A 27,217-nucleotide genomic window follows, 5' to 3' on the forward strand; every position below is an offset into this window, starting at 1 on the left:
AGTCTATGCCATGCCACGGAGGTGTACGGTTTGCCTTTACCCACATGCTTGCATATACCCTGTCAAGTTGTCTGGTTCTGTTACCCAGTCCTAGCCTGCAGTCTTCTTCGACCCCGAACCAAAGCCCCTTTCATACATCGGGAATCAGAGCCAGCGGGCTATTCTGTTATTCTGTTGTCTGTTTGGTTCATTCTGCGCCAGGGATCAGAGATCAGATCTGGAGTTTGTTTTCCCATCCGGCCTCTTTCTGGGTCTTTCCAGAACCTTCTCACTCTCCGAGGGAGATATACTGGGTCCAAAATGTTAATGTTATGTTGATGTTAGATCTTCAACTCATTTTACCTCTTTTTCACACACAAACAGATGCACACAATTTAATGATGCAACCAGGTGCTGTTATGCACATGGGTTTAGCCCCGTCTGGCCTGGGTGCTGAAGCTGACCTAGACTTTCTACTAGAGGAGCTTCTCCAGAGCCGATTCTGTGTCTCTGGCCCATGATCAGTGTGAGCACAGAGCAGCTGTCCGATGAGGATGTGCTGGATGAGAAGTTTCACTTACGGCGTAGTGTGGGACTCCAACGCCGTCTCACTCTGAAGAATGCAAACGCACACTGATACGTAAGCCAGTGGGCACTGAGGCTGCCTGTGTTAGTCTTTAAAAGGTAAACTTGAGCGCTCGCTCCTCTACCGAAAATGTGTTGCCAGTGAATACAATGAGACAGAAAGAGACAGAGAGACAGAGAGAGACAGACAGACAGAGAGACAGAGAGAAAGGGAGAGAGAGAGAGTCTTCAAGGGTGACAGAGAGGCTTCAAACACACACACACACACACACACTGACATCTGTATCTTTGGTTCGTATTACTGAATAGCGATTAAACTGAATAGTATTACTTCCTCACATTAAAGATACTTAGACCAGGCTTTTATGTTATGGGGTTTAGATTTATCCCATATTCACAAACCTCTCAGCTCTAACAGAAATACAATTATTTCTGGTCTTAACTGTCACTCTGCACATCGTGAATCCTGACAGGTATTGTTCTGTCAGAGTAACAATCCCAGTGACCCTGTGGAAAACTCCTTTAACTCACTCCCGCTCAGTGTCAGTTGATTACACATAAGATGATGATGTCAGTTGATTATAACTATGGTGATGTCAGTGGATTTAACCTATGATGATGTCATTGGATTAGACATACAATGATCTCAGTTGATTAGACCTTTGATGGTGTCAGTTCATTAAACCTATGATGATGGTGTCAGTTGATTACACCTATGATGATGGTGTCAGTTGATTACACCTATGATGATGGTGTCAGTTGATTACACCTATGATGATGGTGTCAGTTGATTATACCTATGATGTGTAATCAACTGACACCATCATACATGTACTGTCTGTATGTATTGAGTGGTGTGATTAGTGTATGTACTGTCTGTATGTATTGGGTGGGGTGATTAGTGTATGTACTGTCTGTATGTATGGGGTGGGGTGATTAGTGTATGTACTGTCTGTATGTATGGGGTGGGGCGGTTAGTGTATGTACTGTCTGTATGTATGGGGTGGGGTGATTAGTGTATGTACTGTCTGTATGTATGGGGTGGGGCGGTTAGTGTATGTACTGTCTGTATGTATGGGGTGGGGTGATTAGTGTATGTACTGTCTGTATGTATGGGGTGGTTAGTGTATGTACTGTCTGTATGGGATGGGGTGAATAGTGTATGTGCTGTATGTATGGGGTGGGGTGATTAGTGTTTGTGCTAATGTATGTGCTGTATGTATGGGATGGGGTGAATAGTGTTAATTGCTGTATGTATGGGATGGGGTGAATAGTGTTAATTGCTGTATGTATGGAGTGGGGTGTACTGCAGGCATATATTACTATGCAGAAACCTTTCAAATAAACATTCAGAACAGCTAAGTAAACTAAATTATAAAAATATATAACAATGTTTTATACAATTGCACATTTATATACACATTGTAAACAATTAGCTATGTGCTGTGTTGTAACAACATGCAAATAGTTCAAATATTAATGGCAAAATAAACTGATGCATAGTGGTTAAATAAATACTGTATTTAGAATGTTGTCTGAGCTCCACTTGTTGCCCTTTTCTCATGGCAAAAACTCATAAATCTTATCGCTGTGGTTGCAATTTTTTCATGTAAGAGCTATTGGATTTGAACAGTGTTTGATTTGTTTTGTGTCTGTGTAATCTGTGGGGAAAATGTGTATCTGACGCTTGTCTCCAGGATTACATCTCTGGATAAGGGCTTTCACTTTCCTTTAGATAGTTGAAATTTAGCGGCTAAGTGGGTACAGTCCTAATTTATTTCTGAATGCGTTATTACAAATTTGAGGATTACCCCCATAATCATTGGGGTCAAATTTGTCTCTACATTTATCGATTGAGGCAATGAGACCTACAGTAGGTTCCAAATGCTTGGGAAGATGCCAGATGTGTTAAGAATTAGGACATTTCATTGGTCTATACTTAATAATTTAATGTTTTAGGTTTGTGTAAGTGTAGATTGTCTCTAAGTTAGTACAATTGTAATCTACTCTATTTGTTTTGGCTCTTGTTTTGTTTTATTTTTAGCACTGAAGACGATTTTTACTCCATACATTTGGATAGCTAGCCCTGTGTTGTTTGCTTAGGGTTTTCCCTTAGAAGAGACATTGAGCAGTTGACCAAAATGTTGTGCATTTACTGTTTTAGTGTTTCACTATGGTGAAGGCATAGGCCACTTTGTTAATGGTTTAATATTTTTCACAGATTCTTTCTTATGTGTTTGCATTGTTCATTTATGGAAAATGGCCAAGGCAGAAGAATTTGACTTTTAGTCTATTTTAGATCTGTTTACGTAAGTGACATTTTCCAAAACAGAACAATGACTAAGAATGCACTGGGCAGACTGAATGCTGTGAGAAAGTATGGATTGGGGTCACTGATAAAGGAATCTACTGTACTTACCATAATCTAGGTGTGCTTACCATTGCCTGTGACCCATTTTATGGGGTTGTTTCATTGTAGTTGCGATTGAAATTCGTGGAGGTTGAGACGAGATTGAATGGACAATTCACGGGGAGAGAAGTGATTCAAAGTGAATGCATGACATCAATACCAGACACAGACAGCGAGAGCAAGAGGTTGTGATTCAGATGAGGTATTGAACAACTTTCAGACGGACAAAAGAAGAAAGCAGGTCCAGTCGAGAGATCAGATCATGAACTTCCAATCCAGATTTGAACATGAACTTTTGAACATCCACCAGTCACTGTCTGACTCCTCGCCACCCCATCATCTCTCTCTTTGGTCTTTTGATAGTAGACCAAGGGATGGAGAGAAAGAAAGGAAGAGCAGTGCTTTTATATGTCCTTCAACACTGCAGATAATGCTTAGTAGAAAATAAGTTAAAAGTAAAATAAAAGTTGAAATGAGAAGTAAGATCGCTTGAAATAAGCAATAATATCTACCACTGCAGTGAGAAGTACTGTACATACACAATAACAAATCTTATCAAGCCAGATATTCTGTTCACTGCAAAAGAAATTGCCAGTGGAACAGGACAATAAAAAAACATTTAAAGATATATTTGCTTGAAATAAGTGAAATAATCTGGCAATGGAACAAGACAAATTACATGATATTCAAGGCACATTTTCTAAAAACAAGCGGTATAATCTAGATTGTTAAGAAAAATATACCACATTTTAAGGATGGTAGGGTTTTTGTCCTGAAAATAAGATAAATATACTTGATCAGACATACATTCTTTGCAGTGTTCAGATTATTTGTTATGTCTGAATTAGGCTCTGTAGAATTTTCTGTCTTTTTACAAGCAAAACATTTTCACTGCTCTGGCAAATGTTTTTGCTTAATGGATTGTAGAGTGTAAGAGTTCTGTTGTATTGTGAACCAGCCATTATAGACATAGAGCAATGCTCAAAAAATGAAGGTCTTAAATACACACACACACACACACACACACATGTACATGAGAACTCTCACACACACAGACGCACACTTCTTAAGAGAACCATGCCGTTTTAAATCCAACTCAAGGAGAGACTTGGAAGAAAGCAGATATCCTCAGATCTATTTGGTTTAGAAGATGTGGTTTTGCAGGGTTTGTGACACTACATGTGTCTTTCTCCCTCTCCAACTTTCCTTCCCTCTCTTCCCTTTCTCCACCTTAAGGGCAGACCCATATTTCATTGGGTCCGTTGTGGAGGTGTGTGATGGGTGTTTGTGTCGGACGGAGTGTCAGAGTTTAAAACAGCAATTTTGGTAATGAATGTACCAAGCCTCAGTGAATCGTTTTAATGCAGGCTGGATAGTACCGGGTTATGATTTGTTTACTGCATAGTGTTTACTAAAGCTGCACTAGAACCCCCTCTGAATATTAACCCATTCTGTTGAGCAGGTGGGACATTTCACTCGCTTTATAACTTGTCTCTACTGTTTAAAATGCCATCCAGATGTTCTCCTTCTATCCCTCTGTAACGCACACACGCATGCTGTCCACCACGTACACACACACACACACACACACACACACAGCTTTCTCCTCCCTGTGCTGGAGGACTCACATGCCAACGGTGTGTAGTGCCAGTTGGCAGTGCCGGCCTCGACTCTTTGGTGTTAGTCTTCTCCTACTGCTCTCATTATGATTCCTAAAGGAGGCAGCCTGTGACTGATTTCCAGACTCCATGAGCGCAGTGTGCCAGAGTGCAGAGCCTCTGATATACTTCCTGATGTGTAAGCGGAGAAATGAATTGAAAGAGCGATTATATATTATTATATTACTTTATTGAGGGGTGGGGGGGGGGGGGGGGGGGCAACGGGTAAGAGGAAGAACAGGAGAGATAGCAGGGCTGTGGAGTGAGGGAGAGAGGGGCTGTTTGTTTAGGTCCACTTGTGTTTTCTACCCTGATTGTTAAATGAACACACACATATAGCTCAGTTTTCCTTGATCAGCTTGAGGTGAAGACTGGCATTTATCAGCTGTGTGTTTTAGCCATGCTGAAGGATACAGCCCAGTGCGCGTGCTCTAGTACTTTACACACACACACACGTGCGCGCACACACACATTTAGAGGAAAATTCCCATATGCCATCCTATATGACACTTGTCTAGTTCTCCACACTGCGGTGTTTATGTTAACTATATAACAGACCTAAATGTATTATGACAGTACCATTTATTTTACTGTAGGGAATGAGTAGATTCCATAGATAACATATACCTTCCTGTACGTGTGGGATACGATATTTCATGAATGTGTTTGAGTGGCCGCTGGTGGAACATTTTCCTTCCAGGTTTAAGACGATGTCCCACTAATGATGACTAAGCCCTCTATACACCTGGAGAGGGCTCCAAATGATGATTTAAAGTGTAGAACATTCTAGACCCAAAACCTTTTTGGATTGAACCAGTCACATGTTACCACACGGACAAAGCCCATACGATCACTACATCTGATTTCCAGCCATAGAAACCATGAATGTGAACTATTTAGCGTAGCTCCCATGAAGCTAATGGTCCCACTGTCGTATTTCATCCCATCCAAGGAATTCACTTAGATAGGGAGAGATGGACGGGCAGCCTGACCATGTACACTGTCCTGGCACTTTTGAAAGAAATACACACACATATATGTATGTATACTTTGGAAAATTTTATGTTTTGTTTACAGAGGACAGTAAGTGGAGAAGACAGGGCTGAGTGTGCTGGAATAGCAGAGGGCCAGAACCAAACCTACAATGCGTTGGTATATGCACTGGAGGCAGTTAGACCGGTTCAGATCGCTGGACCAACCAAGGCCACTCCAGATTCTTTTTCTGAACTGCATTTCAGTCATTTTTCAGATACTATAACCCAGAGCAACAAAGGGTTGACTGTCATGCTCATAGATTGGTCACCTTGCTGGCAGTGGGATTTGATCTGGTGAGCTTTCAGAATCTGAGCAGATGCTTTAACTAAACAAAATGACCATAACCTCATAAACATAACATGTCTTAATAGTATACGGTTTTGAAATCCTTCTGTAATTTGTTAGAGAAAGTTATTCCTAGCAGTTGTGAAACAGTCTTCTGTTTTAGTTGTTGTCCCACATTTCCAAATGTCTCTTTCTACATTGGAGATGGCTCAGACCCAAGAAACCCTGGTTTATGTTTGTGCGTTGCATGATAAATTATAACAGGGTGATTGAGATACACATTGCCAGATTTGTTTTCAAATGAAGTCCCGTAGTTTTGTCAAGATGGCCGGTCTGTCTCGCTTCTAATTGGGAACAGACCTAGACCTCCCCGGCCTAAGCAACACTTCTTGGCGAAAACATCTGAACCCCAAAAACATAACATGTCTCAGAATGCATGCCAAGCTTATTTCCACTATATTATCTTTCCTGAAAGGTATCTAAGAATGCCCAAACCTCTAGATTATTTTGTTGTATAAACATGCAGATATCGCGATCTCGAGCCGCCACCTTCCTTGGTAGCTGCTGCTATGTTTCTACTGAGGCCCTCCGGAGGTTTTCCGTCTAAAGAGAAAAGGTCTTTGACAGGTGCAGCTCCCCTTTGAGCCTGACAAGTTCAGTTCTTAATCACTGCCAAGACTAAATGTGAACAAATATATTAAAGGCGGTGTAGACTTGTGTCTACCCACTCTCACAAACACACACTCCCACAAAAACCCTCACACACAGAAACCCTCACACACAGAAACTCTCACACACACAACCTCCCAGTGCAGTATATGTTGGTCAAGTCTATCATTCATTAATGATAAGGATCAGGGAGTTGATCTGACTTATTACTGCTCTCTGATTGGCTAATGTCCAGGAGGTTGGGAGTCCCTTAGCCCCAATAGTTTCCCTGTTCTCCCACAGGCGCAATAGTACCCCCTCATTAGCCCCAAATAGTCCCCCTTCATTAGCCCCAGTAGTCTCCATTTACAGAACACACATCTGGCTGGACTTCAGTGTTTTTTGTGTTAGTTACTTCTCACAGTAAAGTAGTCAACACCAAACCTCATAGGTCATGGCCTTTTGACCCCATAACCTTACAACCTATTTCCCCTTCTCCCCTTCCCATGATTCCCTGACCTCAGATTTTGGATGTGCTTCTTCCCTGCCAGCGGGCCACCCCAAATCATAGCCTGTGTGTGTGTGTGTGTGTGTGTGTGTGTGTCTCCTGTTTCACACATCCTTTCCCCCAGACTCGGGAGGGAACCAAGCCAAAACAGGCAGAACAGCCAGAGAGAAAATGAGAACAGTGTAAAAAACCTGCTGTCACGCTAAGAGACCGGTGGTGGCTGTGTCTTGACCACCTGAATGTGTGTGTATGTGTGTGTGTGTGTACCTGTCCTGACACAGCACAGCAAGCTCATTCCCAGGGTCAGAGCACTTGACCCCTGCTCAACCCCTCTTACATACACCCCATGCGAGGTGAGGGGGAGGGGGGGGGTTGTCTACATGTACTTCATGACTGTCACAAGTCTACTTACTGTTTTCACCAGTAAAAGCGAAAATACAGAAGAAGGAGAGAGAAGAGAGAGGGATGGGGTCGAGAACAGAGTTTTCCTCTCCTCATATCTCTGTCCACACCTGCCTCATATCTCTCTGTCCACACCTGCCTCATCTCTCTGTCCACACCTGCCTCATCTCTCTCTGTCCACACCTGCCTCATCTCTCTCTGTCCACACCTGCCTCATCTCTTTCTGTCCACACACCTGACTCATCTCTGTCCACACCTGACTCATATCTCTCTGTCCACACCTGCCTCATCTCTCTCTGTCCACACCTGCCTCATATCTCTCTGTCCACACCTGCCTCATCTCCCTCTGTCCACACCTGACTCATCTCTCTCTGTCCATACCTGACTCATCTCTCTGTCCACACCTGACTCATCTCTCTCTGTCCACACCTGACTCATCTCTCTCTGTCCACACCTGACTCATATCTCTCTGTCCACACCTGCCTCATCTCTTTCTGTCCACACCTGACTCATATCTCTCTGTCCACACCTGCCTCATCTCTCTCTGTCCACACCTGACTCATCTCTCTCTGTCCATACCTGACTCATCTCTCTGTCCACACCTGACTCATATCTCTCTGTCCACACCTGACTCATCTCTCTCTGTCCACACCTGACTCATATCTCTCTGTCCACACCTGCCTCATCTCTTTCTGTCCACACCTGACTCATATCTCTCTGTCCACACCTGCCTCATCTCTCTCTGTCCACACCTGACTCATCTCTCTGTCCACACCTGACTCATCTCTCTCTGTCCACACCTGCCTTATATCTCTCTGTCCACACCTGACTCATATATCTCTGTCCACACCTGACTCATCTCTCTGTCCACACCTGCCTCATATCTCTCTGTCCACACCTGCCTCATTTCTCTCTGTCCACACCTGCCTCATATCTCTCTGTCCACACCTGCCTCATCTCCCTCTGTCCACACCTGACTCATCTCTCTCTGTCCATACCTGACTCATCTCTCTGTCCACACCTGACTCATATCTCTCTGTCCACACCTGATTCATCTCTCTCTGTCCACACCTGACTCATCTCTCTCTGTCCATACCTGACTCATCTCTCTCTGTCCACACCTGACTCATATCTCTCTGCCCACACCTGACTCATCTCTCTCTGTCGACACCTGACTCATATCTCTCTGTCCACACCTGACTCATCTCTCTCTGTACACACCTGCCTCATCTCTCTCTGTACACACCTGCCTCATCTCTCTCTGTACACACCTGACTCATATCTCTCTGTCAACACCTGCCTCATCTCTTTCTGTCCACACCTGCCTCATCTCTCTCTGTCCACACCTGCCTCATCTCTCTCTGTCCACACCTGCCTCATCTCTCTCTGTTTCTCAACCAGACCGTGTCATTCAGTTGGGAGAGTAGAGTTTTGTGAAGTTTCAAACAGCCATCTACCAGAATCAGAAAATTGTCCTAGGGAAGAAACTGGAAACATTTCACACTGGTACCTCAGAAATTCTGCTATCATCAGTAATTGTGCTTGTTTGACTGAGAACACCATTTACTGGGTAAACAACATAGTGAGTTATTTAAATGAAATTGCTGTCACAACAACTTTTGTAGTGTAAATATGGTTATATTTTCTTTCTTTTATCTTGACCCAAGGAAAAGTGTGTGTGTGTGGGAGAGAGAAAGAGAGATAGTATGAGCAGGTGAGCATGAAACCCAAAGTCCTTACCAGTTCACTTAACCATGGAAAATCTGCAGAAGTCGGGTAGAATTAGTCTTACGGTAGAATTAGTTTTACGGTAGAATTAGTTTTACGGTAGAATTAGTTTTACGGTAGAATTAGGTTTAGGGTAGAATTAGGTTTAGGGTAGAATTAGGGTTAGGGTAGAATTAAGGTTAGGGTAGAGAAGAACAGGAAATGAAAGGATATATCTGTTCCCAGGCAGAGCTACAGATCCACAGACACACCTCATCACCATTAAAACACACTGATGGTGGGTGGCTCAAATCACTGGGGAGGCCGGGTCTGCAAAATATCAAAATCTATGAGTCATTATTGATACTGTATATGTACGCCATTGTACGGCAGAGACCGAAGACAACAGTCACACACACACACAGTGGTTCAATAAATTCCTTCATATGTTTGAGTCATCATAAAACTGTGAGTTGGAAAGGGAGTAAAGACCTGTCTCTGCTATTCCAGCAGCATTTTAACACACATCATTATGATAACCTCCAGCAGTGACAACTTCAGATAGAAACCCTCCAAAAGCAATACCACCATTTATACCTGCTACTATTAACTTTATACAATGTTGTGCGGTAGGCAACTTAGAATTTGTGTGTGTGTGTATGTGTTTGTGTTTGTATGTGTTCACTTTTTGGACACCCTCCTGGTGTAAGGCCCATGTTATTCTCCTTTGCTGCCAACTAAAACAGCTTGACTTCATACAACAGCAGACAGTAAAAAACATTTTGTTTTTGTCTGGCTACTGGCTAGATTTAGCAAAACATTACCTAAATGCTGTTCCTGACCGAACTTCATGACAATGATGAGCCACCTAACATTTAGTAGATGTGTCCAGGCCCTAAGACGAGAGTTCACAATAGGTAAGGATAAACTCCAATGTCCTGTACATTACCTTGGAAATTGAAAATGACAAAACAGGTGTTTGTGAAGTAATTTTTTCCATGAATGTATGCTTTGTCATGTTTTGTTTGCTAGAGACGTGACCCAGTCATTGGTTCTGAAGTCCTGTATAGGACTAATCAAATAATATAGAACCAACCAAATTAAAGATCACATCTGTAGCAATCAGAACATGGGAAAATGTTGTCACTAGTTAAACACGTAAATATAAACTAACACATAACATGTAGAAATTAAAGATACAAGTACCTTTTTGTTTTTGTTTATCACATTTTTGGGAAAGCCTGGCTTCCCTTGGTTTCTATGTCTACACACCTCTGTTCAGATAAGAGGTAGCCAAAATTGAATTTTATTCTCAGGTGTGGAGTGTTTTATCAACAATGGATGGCAGCAGAGAGCACTTGTTGAGGTTGCATAACATCACAAATCTCAAATAGAGATGTCGCCCTCTTGTGGCTATAAGTTAGCACTACAACGTTGTAACCACAGTTTTGGATGTTTCAAGTCTTTAAAGTCCATCTCTAACTTTTTGACCTGCCCTATTAAACACCCAGACATTGAAACTGAATAATGGCCTGAGCATTCATATCCAGATAGGCAGTTTGTTTAACAGTCTGATTGCCATGGCAATTTCTTTAATTCTCTCTGTCCTGGTTCATGATGGTTCTAAAGTATCTTGGTCATCTAGCAGGTGGCTCTTGTCATCTTCCACATCATCTTCTTCTCGTATGCTGTGTTTAACAGCAGCTCTTTTTTCCCACTAATTGAACATTTAAACAATCCGATTAGCTCGCAAAAAGATCTGATGTCACTGGTTAAGAAGGTCTGTTATGCATTAGAAACATCTGGGTAAAGTTCTATATCCTCAATGTTCTTCCTCGTTTGGTAAATTATTCTGGTTTTCACCAAATGAGCAAGACTACAGAGTACACTGTCCATCTTCCTCTTTCCATTAGGTTACTGGGCGTGCTTCAACAATAAGGACGCAGGATCGAAATGACATTCATCCTCTCAATTCCTTCCTGTTCCCCTAGTCAGTCAAGTCTGTCAGAACATTCTTCGACCTACTGAAGCGTGTTTCAACAATACTGCGTTGCTGTAATGCCATAAATCCCCAATGGGGGGCGTTTAACCTCCACTGAAAATAATTTTGCTCCAGATTTACACGTTTTTTCATATCTTTGTGCATTTGACTTCTACATCGTTATAAAGATTGGTTAACATTGTTGTGGTGCTTTAACCTCTATTCAGTACTACAGTTCTAGTAACCTGCCTAGAAGTGAATGGCTTTTCTGTGTTCTATTTACTACAGGTGAGTTTAAACACCTTCTATCACTCACATAAAATATGAATATCTCCATCTTGTGTTGTCTCTTTTCTTCCTGTTGATTAACATGTGTCTTTCCTCTACCTCAGGGCCAGCCAGGTCCTCTTGGCCCTCTTGGCCCCCAAGGGCCTCCAGGAAGGCTTGGGGAACAGGGACTTCAGGGACCCCAGGGAGAGAAGGGTGACCGGGGCAGAGGAGGCATCATTGGTCTCAAGGGTTCTGTGGTAATACGTCTGGCTCAGTAGTGATTATTCTGGCTCAGTAGTGTATGTACTCAGCAGGTATGGCATTACATAATGTAATAGTTGTTTTCTTTTCTCCACAGGGGATGACGGGTGTTCCTGGCTTTTCTGGATCAGACGGTATCCCTGTAAGTGGCGCAGTGATGTCACCAAACCAAATCAAATCAACTTTATTTATATAGTTTCATTCTTATATAAAATAAATGTCATATAAGAATTAAATAAAATTCACACACGTTTACACACACACACGCAAATGCTAAAAAAATAAACTTTTTGTTGAACGTGGCCTTTGTTCCAACATGTCGTGTTATGGTGACGGTATGACATTAAGTCGTGGTTATGGTCCCTCCAGGGCCACCCGGGACAGGCAGGGCCTCGTGGCAAACCGGGAGCAGATGGGTGTAACGGAACACACGGTGACCCAGGGTCGCCAGGGACACCAGGCTATGATGGCCCGCCCGGGTATAACGTACGTATGAACCCGGCGATGACACCAGAGACGTCTGAGGTCCGACCTTGTAACCACCCCCGTCTTATCTTGTCTTCTTCAACTCCTCCTCTGTCGGTCTTCGTTTCTCCACAGGGCCAACCGGGTAGGAAGGGGCAAAAGGGCGACACCCTGGACGTGAAAGTGTTCATGGAGCGCTTCAGGGTAAAGGCAGCTTCACACTATTTAGAACCATTTATTCTTTCATGCTATTCAGGAGTGAAGAGACGTGTTCTCCTGGGCTTTACATTCTGACATCCTCTCTCTCTCTCTCTCTCTCTCTCTCCCTCCCTCCCTCTGGACTGTACCCCAGGGAGATCGAGGACAGCCTGGGAATTCTGGATTAATAGTGAGTATGGCACTGTCACCTTGCCGTGTCTTGATAATACAGATTTACTATATATTATCAAGGAAATACTACAGATATGCCGCATAGTATCAATAAAATACTACAGATATATCACATATTATCAATGAAGTACCACGGTAATACCACATGTTATCAATTAAATACTATAGATATATCACATATTATCAATAAAGTACTACAGTTATACCACATATTATCAGGTAAGTACTATAGATATACCACATATTATCAATGAAGTTCTACAGATATATCACATATTATCAATGAAGTACCACAGTAATACCACATGTTATGAGTTAAATACTACAGATATATCACATATTATCAATGAAGTACCACAGTAATACCACATGTTATCAATTAAATACTATAGATATATCACATATTATCAATAAAGTACTACAGTTATACCACATATTATCAATGAAGTTCTGCAGATATACCACATATTATCAATGAAGTTCTACAAATATACCATGTATTATCAATGAAGTTCTACAGATATACCACACATTATCAATTATAATGCACTCTGATATACTGTCTCTCATTATCTGTTTTCTTGTCATTATCACTCCACCTCCTGTCTATCTCTCCTTCCTCCTGTCTATCTCTCCATCTTCCTGTCTATCTCTCAGGGGCCTCAAGGTCATCCAGGTCAGATCGGTTTCAGAGGACTGCCAGGACCCCAGGTTGGTGGTGTGTGCTGATGTACTTTACACCATGTACATCATTCTGTGTTATTCTCACAAATAGATACTTAATCATTTCCCACATTTGTTTCCTGGCGCAGGGCCCAAAAGGGTTTCCTGGCCCTCCTGGACCAAAGGTAAACTCCTGACACAGACAAACTTGTTTCATCTCTTATGCAATATACTAATATTAAGGACGTGTTCCCTTTTGCTCAGGGCACCATGACCACAGTGTTGAAGGGAGTCAAAGGAGAGCCGGTGAGTGGCTACGGGCACTAGAGTGTTTGTCTGTAGTATTCAGCACCCAGAACAAAAAATATTCTCACTGCACTTCCCTCTCTGGCCACAGGGTGAAGCTGGAGAGCCTGGCCCCCCAGGGAACTCCACCCATTCCCATACCGGACCGATAAACGGACCCCAGGTTTGTACAGCCGCACAATACCTTTAATATGTTAGTACAGCTGCCCTCTACCTTTTAATATGTTAGTACAGCTGCACTTTACCTTTAATATGTTAGTACAGCTGCCCTCTACCTTTTAATATGTTAGTACAGCTGCACTTTACCTTTAATATGTTAGTACAGCTGTCCTCTACCTTTAATATGTTAGTACAGCCGCACAATACCTTTAATATGTTAGTACAGCTGCCCTCTACCTTTTAATATGTTAGTACAGCTGCACTTTACCTTTAATATGTTAGTACAGCTGCCCTCTACCTTTTAATATGTTAGTACAGCTGCACTTTACCTTTAATATGTTAGTACAGCTGTCCTCTACCTTTAATATGTTAGTACAGCTGCACTCTACCTTTAATATGTCAGTACAGCTGCACTCTGCCTTTAATATGTTAGTACAGCTGAACTCTACCTTTAATATGTTAGTACAGATGCCCTCTACCTTTAATATGTTAGTACAGCTGCCCTCTAACTTTAATATGTTAGTAAAGCTGAACTCTACCTTTAATATGTTAGTACAGATGCCCTCTACCTTTAATATGTTAGTACAGCTGCCCTCTAACTTTAATATGTTAGTACAGCTGAACTCTACCTTTAATATGTTAGTACAGATGCCCTCTAACTTTAATATGTTAGTAAAGCTGAACTCTACCTTTAATATGTTAGTACAGATGCCCTCTACCTTTGATATGTTAGTACAGCCACAGTCTACCTTTAATATATTAGTACAGCTGCACTCTTCCTTTAATATGTTAGTACAGCTGCACTCTACATATTTTTTTTTAGTACAGCTGCACTCTACATTTAATATCTTAGTATAGCTACCCTCTACCTTTGATATGTGAGTATAGCTGCACTCTACCTTTAATATGTGAGTATAGCTGCACTCTACCTTTAATATGTTAGTACAGCTACACTCTACTGAAGATGTTTGAAAGCACACAATAATAATGAATGTTCTACCACACTGAACCAGTCTAACACTGCTTTGCCTCCTCCAGGGTGAAAAGGGTGAGAAAGGGTTGAAAGGTGAAACTGGATCCCTGGTAGGTGGCTCGTTTTACCCGCTGGTCACTAAATCCATGTCCCCTCCTAACAGAGGTAGTTTTATTGGGATCACTTTCGTCCAACTGATCTTTATTTATTTTTTTACTGTTCCTCATCAGGCTGACAACAGAGGAGAGACTGGCATTATGGGAATGCCGGGGCAACGGGTAGGTATCTGAACCATAAAAACACATGATGATGGGTAATTGTTAACCTAGCCTGATAATAGATAATAATTAATCTAGGCTCATGAGTCGTTTGCGATACACTGACCTGTTGAATGTCCCCGCATGCTCCTCCAGGGTTTGCCGGGTCAGAATGGAGAGCAAGGACTCAGGGTACGTGTGCGCGGCCAAACGATGCTGACCCCTCATGTGTTGGTCTTGGCGTTGGTCTGCATTGGCCGACCTGGGTTGCAGTTGTACTTGTTCTCCTCCAGATGGTGCTGTTGATCACTTCACTTCTCGACTCCAGTTTGATTTTATTTCTCTCACCCACTTCCTTCTGCTCTTGTTGTCTCTCTGCCTCTAACCCTTCCTTTTATTTTCTGGCCTCTCTCTCTCCAGGGAGACCTTGGAGAACCAGGACTGAGGGGCATAGATGGACAGAAGGTGATCCTACTGCTCATAATTTCTTTTTTAAATTAAAACATTCTCATCTAGTGTTTTTTTTTTTAACATGATGCCTGTTCTGGCTTTCAGGGTGCCAGAGGAGAAGAAGGAGAGCTGATATATGAGGGTTCCTCTGAAGGGCAGGACACAGGTATTTATAACCAATCACTTTTCTACACCAGGGGATTTTTAAGTCCAAGCCAATCCGCCACACCCACTAGAAATCTACCAATACAGATGCTTAGTCCAGGTAGGGAACTATTAAACAAGTATGATATTAAACATTAACCGCAATCAGCTTGGTTTTTGTAGCACTGTTTAAACCTGTTTGATGTCCATGTGGTGGTGGGGGGTGTAGTTGGTCCCCCGGGTCTTCCTGGCCAGCTGGGTCCCCAGGGTGAAAGGGGTCTTCAGGGGGAGAAAGGTCTGCCCGGACCTGCAGGACGTCCAGCCTTTGATGACCAACAACAAGGTCAGCACCGACCCATTTCCCGCCTCAGTCATTGGCCAGTTTCAGCCTGTAACAGAGACGTAGTCCGCTATACCTGTTAAATAATATATAATCATCACAATTAGTATGTCTGGATCACTAGCAGCTCTAAACGAAGGTAACGCTCAGGTGGTTTTCTCAGTACTCGTTCACCCCCCCCCCCCTTCTCCCTCATGCTTCAACAGTCATACAACTCTGGGGTGAATTAGGGGACCGTGGGGTGAGGGGAGAGACGGGCCCACCTGGAGAGCCAGGTAACCCCGCCCTCAGCCCCGGACCTAAAGGAGTCAAAGGCCAGACTGGGTTATTGGGGCCATCCGGACCGAAAGGGTCATGTGAGTGTGGACATGTCTTTAAATTAAAGGGTTGTTTAGGAATCAGAAGTATTAAAGGGTCATGTGAGTGGGGTCATGTCTTTAAATTAAAGGGTTGTTTAGGAATCAGCAGTATTAAAGGGTCATGTGAGTGTGGACATGTCTTTAAATTAAAGGGTTGTTTAGGAATCAGAAGTATTAAAGGGTCATGTGAGTGGGGACATGTCTTTAAATTAAAGGGTTGTTTAGGGAATCAGAAGTATTAAAGGGTCATATGAGTGGGGTCATGTCTTTAAATTAAAGGGTTGTTTAGGAATCAGCAGTATTAAAGGTTCGTTGTGGGTTGTTAATGTGCGTGACCGTTGGGTTTTAATTTCCGCAGGGAAGAACTTCTACAGGGGATTGCCAGGGTCGAGTGGTCGTCCAGGATCCGCTGGGAGGAAAGGGCTGAAAGGTACCGTGAAGAGACTGTTTCTCCAGACAATCTACCTGTGATGACCACACGACCGTCTTTACAGCACACCTGATCTGTGCGTGTTTTCAGGCGATCACGGACTGTGCGCGTGCAAAATTGTCCACTCCCCATCGGGTCTTCCTGGTCCAGCAGGTGACAGGGGCATACCTGGAATGAGTGGCGAGCAAGGTCAGCCGGGCCAATTAGGAGAGCCCGGTCCCCAAGGTGTCACTGGACTGCCTGTAAGAAGTACTAACGACACGTCTGCCGGGAAACAAAACGAATGTCACACAACGCTTCCCGCAGTGCTTCTCAATCCTGACCCTGGGGACCTAAAGTTGTGCTCAGTGTTTGCAATTGCCTTATCACTAAACAACTGATTAGACATTGATTGTTTTCAATTAGCCATGAATTGCTTGATCAAACACTGAGCAATTAGATCAAACACTGAGCAACACTAGGACCTAGTCTGTCCGACACTTCACTCAGAGTCCCCATTACCTCAGAGTGTGGAAAATAAGTTTTGATGTTGATAATGAAGTGAATGCGGCCTCAATCTCCAAGGCAGTGTGTGCAGCTGGTGCAGTGTCCCCATATCCAATTGAGAAAGTAGTGATCTATGTTTTACCGCAGCAGATGTTGTCAATTATCTTCTCGGGGGAACCCCAGCTGTTCCATGTATTTTGTTCTACTCCAGAGCTAGCTAACGTGATTGGACAGTGCGCCGGTTCAGGACTAAATCAAAATAGTGGAACTGCCTGGGATCTCTGAGGAGAGGGTTGAACAACTCCACGTGCAAATAGCGAGTAAATAAGAACCAATCGAAGTACTCTCACACTTTCCGAACAAATATTGTGGTCCCACAATGGGATGCCCGGACCAGACCTGAGAGTCACAGCTCTGCCTGTGTTGAGTCACGTGTGTCGGGTCAGTCAGGTGAGCCAGAACCAGGATTTAGAACCAATCACGGGAAGGGCAACATTGACCATAATCACTATCTTATCTGTTTGATTCTCTTAACTAATTCTGTCTCCGGCCGTCTTCCTGTCTCCTTTCTCTATGCCCCCCCCCCCCTTCCCTGCGTAGGGGTTTCCTGGTACCAAAGGACAAACAGGACCTAAGGGCAGGAAAGGCGAGATAACTCAAGCCACCAGGAGAGGTGAAGTTATTCATTTTTTCTACACACACTTGTCAGTCCTCTGTCCTCCATGGGGCACGTGAGACAGCCACTGTGCACGCCCTTATGGGTGGAAGTGAAGTGACGTGTTTGTGTATGAACTCGACAGGATCTCCCGGGGACCGGGGGGACCCAGGGTCGTCAGGTGACCCAGGATTGCAGGGATTCCCAGGGCCCAGTGGAATCCATGGACTCCCCGGGAACCGCGGACCTCCAGTAAGCAGAAAACGAGTGCTACGTAATTTTTCCACCAAGTACATCCTCATGGACGACCGCCCTCACAACATACAATATCTACCAGATAATGGGCGTAAAATATGTCCTAGCTTTTCAAGCAAATGCAGCTGTGTGGATCTTGAGCGTCTACACTGGGGGATATATTCTGAGTTCTGCTCCACCTGTATAACCTGGGATCTCTGTTCTAGGGGGACGCACCAGCACATCTCGCCGGTGAAAAGGGTTATCCGGGCCGGCACGGAATGCCTGGGTTGTTGGGAGAGATTGGAGAATCAGGACGTGTTCTAGGGGCCCCTAAAGGGGTCAAAGGATTGCCAGGGGATGATGGGGAAACGGGATATCCTGGCGTGGAAGGTCGAGCTGGAGATCCAGGTGTGCGACCCCTTCTCCATTTGTCTTTCTCAATCGAATCAATGCCCGTTTTCACATCAGCAGCTGTCACGCAGTGCTTATACAGATGCCCGGCCTGAAATCCCAAAGAAGGAGCCACAACAAGAGTTGCGAAAATCCCCGTTCGGATCGGAAACCAGTGGAAGAAACATTACAGAGGAGCCGGACTGTAAGGGGTGGCCAGTCCTATGGCTGTTCTGGGTCCAGATTATAATATATTCACATGTACAGATGGCCAGCAGATCTGTGCGCTGAGTCTTTAAACAGAATCCAGATCAGCCACATAACCAGCTGGACTTGGGACAGGGATACCTAGGGTCACTTTGCTTTCCCACTCTCCATCTACCTGTCGTCCTTCTGTTTTAATCTCATTCGTTATTTTCTTCCCTTTCTTCCCTCCTTGCTATCTCTTTCCCCCTCAACTACACTGTATTAATACTGAGCAGTCTTCTGTATAAGTCAACTGAAACATTCTGAAACGGCTTTACATGTAATTCTCTGTATTTAACAAAAACACTCATGTGGAGTCAAAAGGCATCTTGGAAATCTGTGACTTTTGGGATCAGTGTGAAATGTTTTCTGATAGTTGCTGGAAGGTTATGTCGCTCTACTGGCCTAGTGGTAATGCAGCTCTACTGGCCTAGTGGTAATGCAGCTCTACTGGCCTAGTGGTAATGTAGCTCTACTGGCCTAGTGGTAATGTAGCTCTTCTGGCCTAGTGGTAATGTAGCTCTACTGGCCTAATTCTGCAATTGGTTCCAGTACACATGGACAATTAGGTGGCTGTGTGTGGTGTCAGTTGGCTCACAGTTTGACAAGCCTAGCTATTTAGATATAGATTAAATATCACACGACATCATGATGCTTTATGTAATTCCACTATAGTTTTTCCTTCTCTTTTTACAGACATGTTCATGGACTACAACACTTATAGAGTTATTGGTTTGTTAACAGACAGGAACTGTCTGTAAAATAAGTGCAATTTTTTGCTTTTATATATTTATTGTATTTTTACAGATCTTACACTGTAACTGGGGGTCAGCAGATGGGATAGTTGTTGTAGACAGAATAGTTGTTGTAGACACCAATGCCTTACCATGAATGGCAGTGTGTGACAATGTCTTATACCATCAATTGAAATGACACTAATTTCATCCCTGATTTTCTCTCTACTCCAGAAGAGCTGTGATGCAGTCTGTGTGCATCCCTCAAACCAGCTAAAATGGTGCTTGTTTGAGATCACGCTTCTTCTAACCCTTATTTCGAATGCTTCTCTTTTTCTTTCTCTCTCTCCAATCTCTCATTGACTTTGAAAGGAGAGTCTGGCTGCTTCCCGAGTGGAGATGAAGGACAAAATTACATCACAGGTAGCTGAACTAACAGAACCTTCATTACAGAACCGTTCTCTGCCGGTGCTTGGTAGCTGTTGCGACTTGGTTTAGCTTACAGTCATTGTGTGTATAGATACAGTTAAATGCATGGCTTGTTCCAGCGTATTTCTAACTAGTCCTCATACTGTAGACTCTGTTTCTAGTGATGTTAATTTTTGCTATGCTCTTACTCGCAATCCACAACGGGGCAACAGATTTGTCAAACCGATGCAACAGGCAGGCAAAAAATCAGTACGTTCAACATCTAAAGTAGAGCACTGTTAAACAGCAAATCTAAAATGGCTGTGAGGACCTCATAGTAATTGTTGACATGATCTGACAATGTCCGTTTTGTGCTCATTTCACTCAGGTGCTTGTGATTCCATACCCGGACAATCTGGAATACCAGGACCTCCTGGACCCAAAGGCTTAGATGGTTTCCTAGGTAACATTTCCTGAGGGGTTTTCCGTATGGACGCCCTGTGTCATGTTCCCGTCCAGATCCAAACGGAGGTTTTGAATTCCTGAACGTGCTTTTGTCTGTGTTTCAGGTCTCTCGGGTCAGAAAGGATCTACAGGCCCAGGTGGAGATGAGGGTGCCAAAGGAGAGACAGGAGAGCCAGGCAGGGGAGGACAACCAGGACCCCCGGGTAACCATTTCGCTGCTTCAGCTGTTTTAAAATTGCGGGATTAATAGTGACACGTGCCTGTTCGATGGAACATCCACCACTTGGTGTGGATTCTCTACTGTTACATTCTTCATTACAGCTCAGGGCTCATTTCTATCCAGTCTGCACTGCGGTACACACACTGTAGCATTCCTTTTCCTCAGAAGGGAAAATGTTGTCACGCTTTTCATGTGTGCTGTGTGGGGGGGAAAACAAGGTGTCATTGGTTTTTTGTTGGTTTTTTTAAGTGTTTGGCCACAGGAATATTATTGTGATTAAAGACACTGCAAAGACTTTGCTCTGTTGGAGACTTTGCGAATACTTTGCTGTGGTGGAGATTTTGCAAAGACTTTGCTCTGGTGGAGACATGGCGAAGACTTTGCTGTGGCGGAGACTTTGCGAAGACTTTGCTGTGGTGGAGATTTTGCAAAGACTTTGCTGTGGCAGGGTTTTGAGTGAACCGCAGCCACAGTCTACATTTTAACCTCTTACCCCGCTGGTGATTGTTCTGATACTCCGCCCATTTCCCAGGATTCCCCGGTCCCCGTGGGGACTATGGTCAGCAGGGCTCCAAGGGTCAACCTGGGAACCCGGGTGTGCCAGGGCGGCAGGGTGGAGACGGAGAGCTCGGGAAGAAGGGACCACATGGAGAGATATGGGGAGCATCCACCGGACAACCTGGAGAAGTAGGACTTCCTGGAGATCAGGGAGCTAAAGGGATTATCGGAGATCCAGGAGTGGAGGGCTACACAGGTGAGAACTCCTGGAATTCCATAACATGCCGGTGGACTGAAGGTGACATACAGGTGAGAACTCCTGGAATTCCATAACATGCCGGTGGACTGAAGTTGACATACAGGTGAGAACTCCTGGAATTCCAGAACATGCCGGTGGACTGAAGTTGACATACAGTGGATCATGATGAAAAACTACAGCAAATCCACCTTCTTGAGACTGGTAATAGGTATGGCTGTTGTAAGTTCCTGTGTCCAGCTGCTTTGTCTTGTCCTCTCTCTCAGGGATGGCTGGCATGCCTGGGATGATTGGTTCCAAGGGACCAATGGGCCCTTCAGGTCTGCAAGGGGAACAGGGAAGACCGGGAACCCCCGGGAAGAAGGGCTGGCCGGGTGTACCTGGCCCCCCTGGGGTTCCTGGACCAACAGGAGAAACAGGACTACCAGGTCAGGAAAACAACCAACGTCCCAAAACTCCTGTCGCTTTTATTTAAGTTTCCTTTCATTCCAGATTTTTACACTACAAAACCTGCAGAAATCCTTCGGAAGGGGCATTACCCATGCAATCCGCTCTGTCTCTTCCAGGTTTGAGAGGAGGCAGGGGTGATCAGGGGGACCCTGGCTCTCCGGGCCCCGTAGGATTGAAGGGGACACCTGGCGAGTTTGGAGATGTGGGCCCTGATGGAAAAACTGGAGACCCAGGGGATCCTGGACACCCAGGACCTACAGGGTTCTCTGGCATTTCAGGGGTTAAGGGTAATGTTATAATGTTATCGTTATGTTTTGCCATGTGTTATAAATATAGTTAGTTGTCATTGGTTTTCTGTGTTGACGTGCGGAGTGATGAAATACTGAACATCATAGCCAGATGCAGATGTAGAGACACACCTCCTGACCCATGATGTCACATCCTGCTCCAGGTTTCAAAGGTTCTCAAGGAATGCCAGGGTTTGAAGGAATGGCTGGAGAACCCGGCCCGAAGGGCTTCTCCGGTCAGAAAGGAGAAACTGGCATTTCAGGCGGATTCGGACCCAAAGGAAATATGGGCAACTATGGTCCAAAGGGTTAGTCTGAGGCTTTCTGTGTATCTGACCAAGTCTAATTGTCACAAACATTGTGTCTGTTTCCGTGCTCTGCCATTCAATTTCCCCAACACGCTTGCACTCTTCACTGGGTCCCTATATCTGACTGAACACTTAGGTGACCGTGGTCTGACCGGGCCCCCCGGGGAGAAGCCCGACATCCCTCGTCAGATCATCAGTGACATGAAGGGGGTCAAAGGAGAAGAAGGAGAGACAGGACAAAGCGGATTCACCGGACCCAGAGGTCAGTGTTGATATTAAGGGTTAACTGAACCCAGAGGTCAGTGTTGATATTAAGGGTTAACTGAACCCAGAGGTCAGTGTTGATATTAAGGGTTAACTGAACCCAGAGGTCGGTGGGAATATTAAGGTTTAACTGAACCCAGAAGTCAGTGGGGATATTAAGGGTAAACTGACCCCCTTTTCACATTCCGCTTTTTCAATACCATAGGTCCTAAAGGTTTTCCAGGCATTCCAGGTATGGAGGGCTACCACGGGATTCCTGGAGAACCCAGCGATGCAAAGGGTTTCCCAGGCAACCCAGGGGCACAGGGACTTCCGGGGCCAAAAGGAATGCCGGGTCCATCCGGATCAAAAGGAATCAGCGGTTTTCCTGGGATGCCTGGTCCGAGGGTGAGACAGTTAAACCAGCTAATCCTTGTAGTTTTCAACCCAGATCTCTATCCCATCTAAAGTGGTGTTTCTTGGGTTTGTTTTTCAGGGCGACAAAGGTTCTCCGGGTGCATACGGATCTACAGGAGAATCAGGACTGAAGGGTGTCAAAGGTGAAGGAGGTCCTATTATCAACATGCCCGGGGCCACAGGACTGCGAGGAGAGGATGGCTTCCCTGGCCTTCCAGGTAGGCGCAGGGCTCTGTCAATCCTTTGCAGTAATACCACGTCCTTGTTGCCAGGATTTAAAATCCTGGACGTCCTATAGGAAAATGCGAAGGGGTCCCACAGAGGGTGACCGGTGCATATTGGCTCAGCAAAATCCGGTGCTCTAATAAATCCTCCAGTGGGTTGGGGGCCTTCAAGCACTGCCGTGGTTGTCGGCCATAGATTGCGCTGTCCTCCAACCACATATACAGCGGCAGATACTTCATGGTTGTGTCAAGTTGTGAATCAACCCTTCCAACCTGCCCAGGAGTCACAGCAATGACGCAATACCGAAAATCCCACGTTTTTAAATTATGGTTCCAAAATGAAATCAAATGAAGAGAGTTCGGAGAGTAGCCAGGTTGACTTTATGACATGTAATCCGTAGTAATAATGTTCTTGATGACCTCACATACAGGTCCAAAGGGCCTCACTGGGACGCCGGGAGACAGGGGCAGTGAGGGTTTCCATGGTATTGACGGTATGAAGGGGGTGACGGGTGAGCCAGGCACAGAAGGACCTGTCGGTAAGAACCTATCAGATCGTTCCCACCGTCAGTATGACAATCACTGACTCCTCCCCGGGCTTACTTTACGCAACGGTTGTTTCCAGGATCTGATGGTTTAGTTGGGTTTCCTGGAAACCAGGGTACGAAGGGTTGGCCTGGGATCCCCGGGACAACGGGCACGAGTGGAAATCCAGGTTTCCGAGGAGAGATAGGTACACGTACACACACACACACACACACACACAAACTCATCACGTAGGTTCACATGCACATCACCTTTGCCCTGACACTGTTTTTTTTTATCTGCAATGCATTCTGCAGGTTTTCCTGGACTTAAGGGAATATTCGGACTGGATGGGTTGAAGGGTCACAAAGGAATCCCTGGACTCCCAGGTCAGGATCACTGGGGAGCTCCAGGTGACCCTGGAGCTAAGGGACCAAAGGGAGAGCAGGGTATACCCAACTCAGAGACGGGGTTCCCGGGATCAGTGGGTTTGAAGGGAGTTCAAGGACAACAAGGTTAGTTGTTGCTCCGACAGTGACACACAGCATCCGTTGTTACCCAGTTTTGAGGAAATGTGAAGACCTTCCCCTTCTCTTCTCCTCCTTGTTCCTCAGGTGACGAGGGCCTGATGGGACCTCCTGGGTTTCAGGGCCCCCAAGGACCACAGGGCACCTCAGACATCCCTGGACCACCGGGAGACCCTGGCTACCCTGGGATCAAAGGACTGTCAGGTGGAGTAGACACGGAGTAGAGAATGTATTGATTCAGAGTAAAGTTACACACATCATCGATCATAGTAGGGCATAGTATTATAGTGTCTATGTGGAATAGTGGGACCAAAACTGAGTTCAACGCTCATAGTTTTTGCTGAAATTGACCCCATATGCTCTTTTAATTTCTGCATATAACTATTTATCTTTTGTGATATCTGATGTGATAGGATGGTGTGTGTATGTATTCGGTGGAAAACCACTTCAGAAATGAATCCAGATGTTATTCCGTTTTCAGGTTTCCCTGGACCACGTGGTTCTGCTGGCAAACACTCTCAGTACGGTGAGAAAGGTGTAGTTGGCCAGTCTGGTTTCCCTGGTCTCCCTGGTCTGAAAGGAAATCAGGGTGAACAGGGACCCCCAGGAATCAGGGGAGAGAGTGGAGTGTCCGGGAAGAAAGGTACGACTCATTCAGTAGGATTATAGTACACCAAGTATGAACAACAAAATGGCACCCAAAATTACTCAGTTTAGATCCAGGTAACAGTCATTGATTTGTTTTGTCCAACAGGTGTTAAGGGAGAGCAAGGAATGATGGGATTTCCTGGAAAGCCTGGTTTCCAAGGAGACCGAGGTCCTTCCGGGCTAAAAGGAAATATTGGACCCACAGGTACTCTGCCTCGATTATAACTTTTTCTGTACGTCTGTCTGTCACATACTTCAATTGCAAATAACCTAATCACCTGTACCACCTGTTTTACCTGACATGGCTCTGCAGGTTATCCGGGACTCCCTGGCAGCCAGGGCCCGGCCCCACCGCCCTCCAGGATCCCAGGAGAGAGGGGCACTAATGGGCCTCAGGGCATCATAGGACCAGAAGGGGTACGAGGGGAGACTGGGCCAAAAGGACAGCCTGGAGCTCCAGGTAGGACCATCGCAGAGCAACGCCACAAAAAAATTCATTTTTTTCAATATTAAATAAACCCAATGTTTCTATTGGCTGTCTATGTTGAATGACAACCCCCCCGTCTCAGCTTCTCTTACCCCGAAACCCCTTTCTCTTCAGGCTACCAGGGTCCCAAGGGGCAGAAGGGAATGCCTGGGGTGGGTGGCAGACCAGGTACCCCCGGGTACCGTGGCAACACTGGAGAGAGGGGCCACCTTGGACTGCAGGGCACGGAAGGTAGGTGTAGGATGGACAAGTGTGTCATGGCGACGGGCTGGATTAGGATTGCAGCAGTCAGGCCTGGATTACGGGATAGAGGATGTGGGCGAGCTTCTGGTTTCTGGTGTCCATGACCGTTACACCTAATTCCTCCGCAGGTCTCTCTGGACTAGAGCGTCTGTTAAAGGATAAAGGCCAAATTAATTAAAACCTGTATTCCACTGACAGCTCCCGTGATTAATGCTAGTTGTTAGAGGGATGTTAACTGCACCTAAGTGAAAAACGCCGGTGTTACACAGAAGCTCGTAAGCCTGTCTCTCTCCGACCCCTAGGTCTCCATGGTAACCCTGGCACCAGGGGGTTGCCAGGCATGCCTGGGCGGAGCGTGAGTGTGGGCTACCTGCTGGTCAAGCACAGCCAGTCCGAGCAGTCGCCCATGTGTCCTGTGGGAATGGCCCAGCTTTGGGAAGGCTACAGCTTGTTGTACCTCGAAGGCCAGGAGAAGGCCCACAACCAGGACTTAGGTGAAACAGATAAAAGCATCGAAATGACTTCTGCACAATTATTACTGTAGTAGCTTAGAATTCTAGCTATTCCGATTTTATTTAATTGTTTGAATGGATTGGCCAAGCAAAGTCAGGATGCCGTTTGCTCGTGGTGAATACATTCATGGTTAATTAACGGAATGTGTTGCCCCTAGGTCTGGCTGGCTCGTGCCTCCCTCGTTTCAACACCATGCCCTTCATGTACTGCAACCCTGGGGACGTCTGTTACTATGCCAGCCGCAACGACAAGTCCTTCTGGCTGTCCACCACGGCGCCCCTACCCATGATGCCAGTGGAGGAGGAGGACATCAGGCCCTACATAAGCCGCTGCTCCGTGTGTGAGGCGCCGTCCGTGGCCATTGCCGTGCATAGCCAGGACATCACCATCCCACAATGCCCTGCGGGCTGGCGGAGTATGTGGATCGGATACTCCTTCCTCATGGTGAGTGGTCACCTCGCTTCTCCATCTACCTGACCTGAAATGGTCTAGTTCTCGTCAATCATTCTGGAAAAACCCAGGGCGGGTGAAAAGAATACTGTTACTATGTATGGTCATGGCTCCAAAGGATCCAACTCAGGTCAATGCTCTTACTCTGGACTCAGACTTGACCATCTGTTCTGGCACTATCCGGTTGTGGCAGACTCCTGGAATCAAGTCCAGAATTGTTTGCTCAATGGTGCCTCTACTGAGATGAACACACAGACAGTACTGATTGGTGATTTGAAAAGCCATGGTCAGTCAATTGGAAATATGGTTATTGTCTTTGGTAAAACATTAATATTTAACGATACATCAGAGGAGATGGTATGACTGGAAACGGTTAATATTTAGCAAAGCGTCACAGCAGTTCAGTTGTGTGCGTGTGAAGTTATGCATATATGTGAATCTAGATACAGGTGTGTATGTAATCATCTTAGGTATGTGTACATATGGATGGTGCTGGCCATAGGGTTGAGGTCCGGTGTGGTCACTGGAGGTCAGGCACGGGAGGAACTAACATCCAAATGACACAACCCCGTGGAGGTGATATCCCTTAGGATTGTGTAGCTGAATCCACCAAGGGATTCCGAAGGGATCCGTCA

At 45.1% G+C, this 27,217-nt stretch overlaps 1 protein-coding gene across 2 annotated transcripts in view; it reads left to right on the forward strand.

The window, feature by feature from the left end:
* Positions 1-27,217, forward strand: part of col4a2 (collagen, type IV, alpha 2) — a 65,067-nt gene that overhangs the window by 36,313 nt on the left and 1,537 nt on the right. The window contains exons 5-45 of one of the 2 annotated variants that reach the window (XM_013137799.4): positions 11,591-11,725; positions 11,827-11,871; positions 12,099-12,215; positions 12,330-12,398; positions 12,547-12,582; positions 13,242-13,295; positions 13,397-13,432; positions 13,512-13,553; positions 13,645-13,716; positions 14,751-14,795; positions 14,916-14,963; positions 15,099-15,134; positions 15,363-15,407; positions 15,498-15,558; positions 15,766-15,879; positions 16,083-16,232; positions 16,594-16,665; positions 16,756-16,907; positions 17,752-17,824; positions 17,952-18,058; positions 18,268-18,451; positions 19,786-19,836; positions 20,210-20,284; positions 20,391-20,489; positions 21,039-21,260; positions 21,527-21,688; positions 21,827-21,997; positions 22,162-22,305; positions 22,442-22,567; positions 22,775-22,956; positions 23,045-23,183; positions 23,621-23,728; positions 23,815-23,922; positions 24,032-24,229; positions 24,329-24,445; positions 24,723-24,884; positions 24,996-25,094; positions 25,203-25,349; positions 25,491-25,607; positions 25,922-26,113; positions 26,290-26,576. In XM_013137799.4, the coding sequence (XP_012993253.2) occupies positions 11,591-11,725; positions 11,827-11,871; positions 12,099-12,215; positions 12,330-12,398; positions 12,547-12,582; positions 13,242-13,295; positions 13,397-13,432; positions 13,512-13,553; positions 13,645-13,716; positions 14,751-14,795; positions 14,916-14,963; positions 15,099-15,134; positions 15,363-15,407; positions 15,498-15,558; positions 15,766-15,879; positions 16,083-16,232; positions 16,594-16,665; positions 16,756-16,907; positions 17,752-17,824; positions 17,952-18,058; positions 18,268-18,451; positions 19,786-19,836; positions 20,210-20,284; positions 20,391-20,489; positions 21,039-21,260; positions 21,527-21,688; positions 21,827-21,997; positions 22,162-22,305; positions 22,442-22,567; positions 22,775-22,956; positions 23,045-23,183; positions 23,621-23,728; positions 23,815-23,922; positions 24,032-24,229; positions 24,329-24,445; positions 24,723-24,884; positions 24,996-25,094; positions 25,203-25,349; positions 25,491-25,607; positions 25,922-26,113; positions 26,290-26,576 (4,599 nt within the window). The remainder of the gene's footprint in view (positions 1-11,590; positions 11,726-11,826; positions 11,872-12,098; positions 12,216-12,329; positions 12,399-12,546; positions 12,583-13,241; positions 13,296-13,396; positions 13,433-13,511; positions 13,554-13,644; positions 13,717-14,750; positions 14,796-14,915; positions 14,964-15,098; positions 15,135-15,362; positions 15,408-15,497; positions 15,559-15,765; positions 15,880-16,082; positions 16,233-16,593; positions 16,666-16,755; positions 16,908-17,751; positions 17,825-17,951; positions 18,059-18,267; positions 18,452-19,785; positions 19,837-20,209; positions 20,285-20,390; positions 20,490-21,038; positions 21,261-21,526; positions 21,689-21,826; positions 21,998-22,161; positions 22,306-22,441; positions 22,568-22,774; positions 22,957-23,044; positions 23,184-23,620; positions 23,729-23,814; positions 23,923-24,031; positions 24,230-24,328; positions 24,446-24,722; positions 24,885-24,995; positions 25,095-25,202; positions 25,350-25,490; positions 25,608-25,921; positions 26,114-26,289; positions 26,577-27,217) is intronic. The other variant, XM_013137800.4, reaches the window with a different exon arrangement.

The sequence above is a fragment of the Esox lucius genome, chromosome 16, assembly GCF_011004845.1.
Source record: "Esox lucius isolate fEsoLuc1 chromosome 16, fEsoLuc1.pri, whole genome shotgun sequence".
Classification (NCBI taxonomy): Eukaryota; Metazoa; Chordata; class Actinopteri; order Esociformes; family Esocidae; genus Esox; species Esox lucius.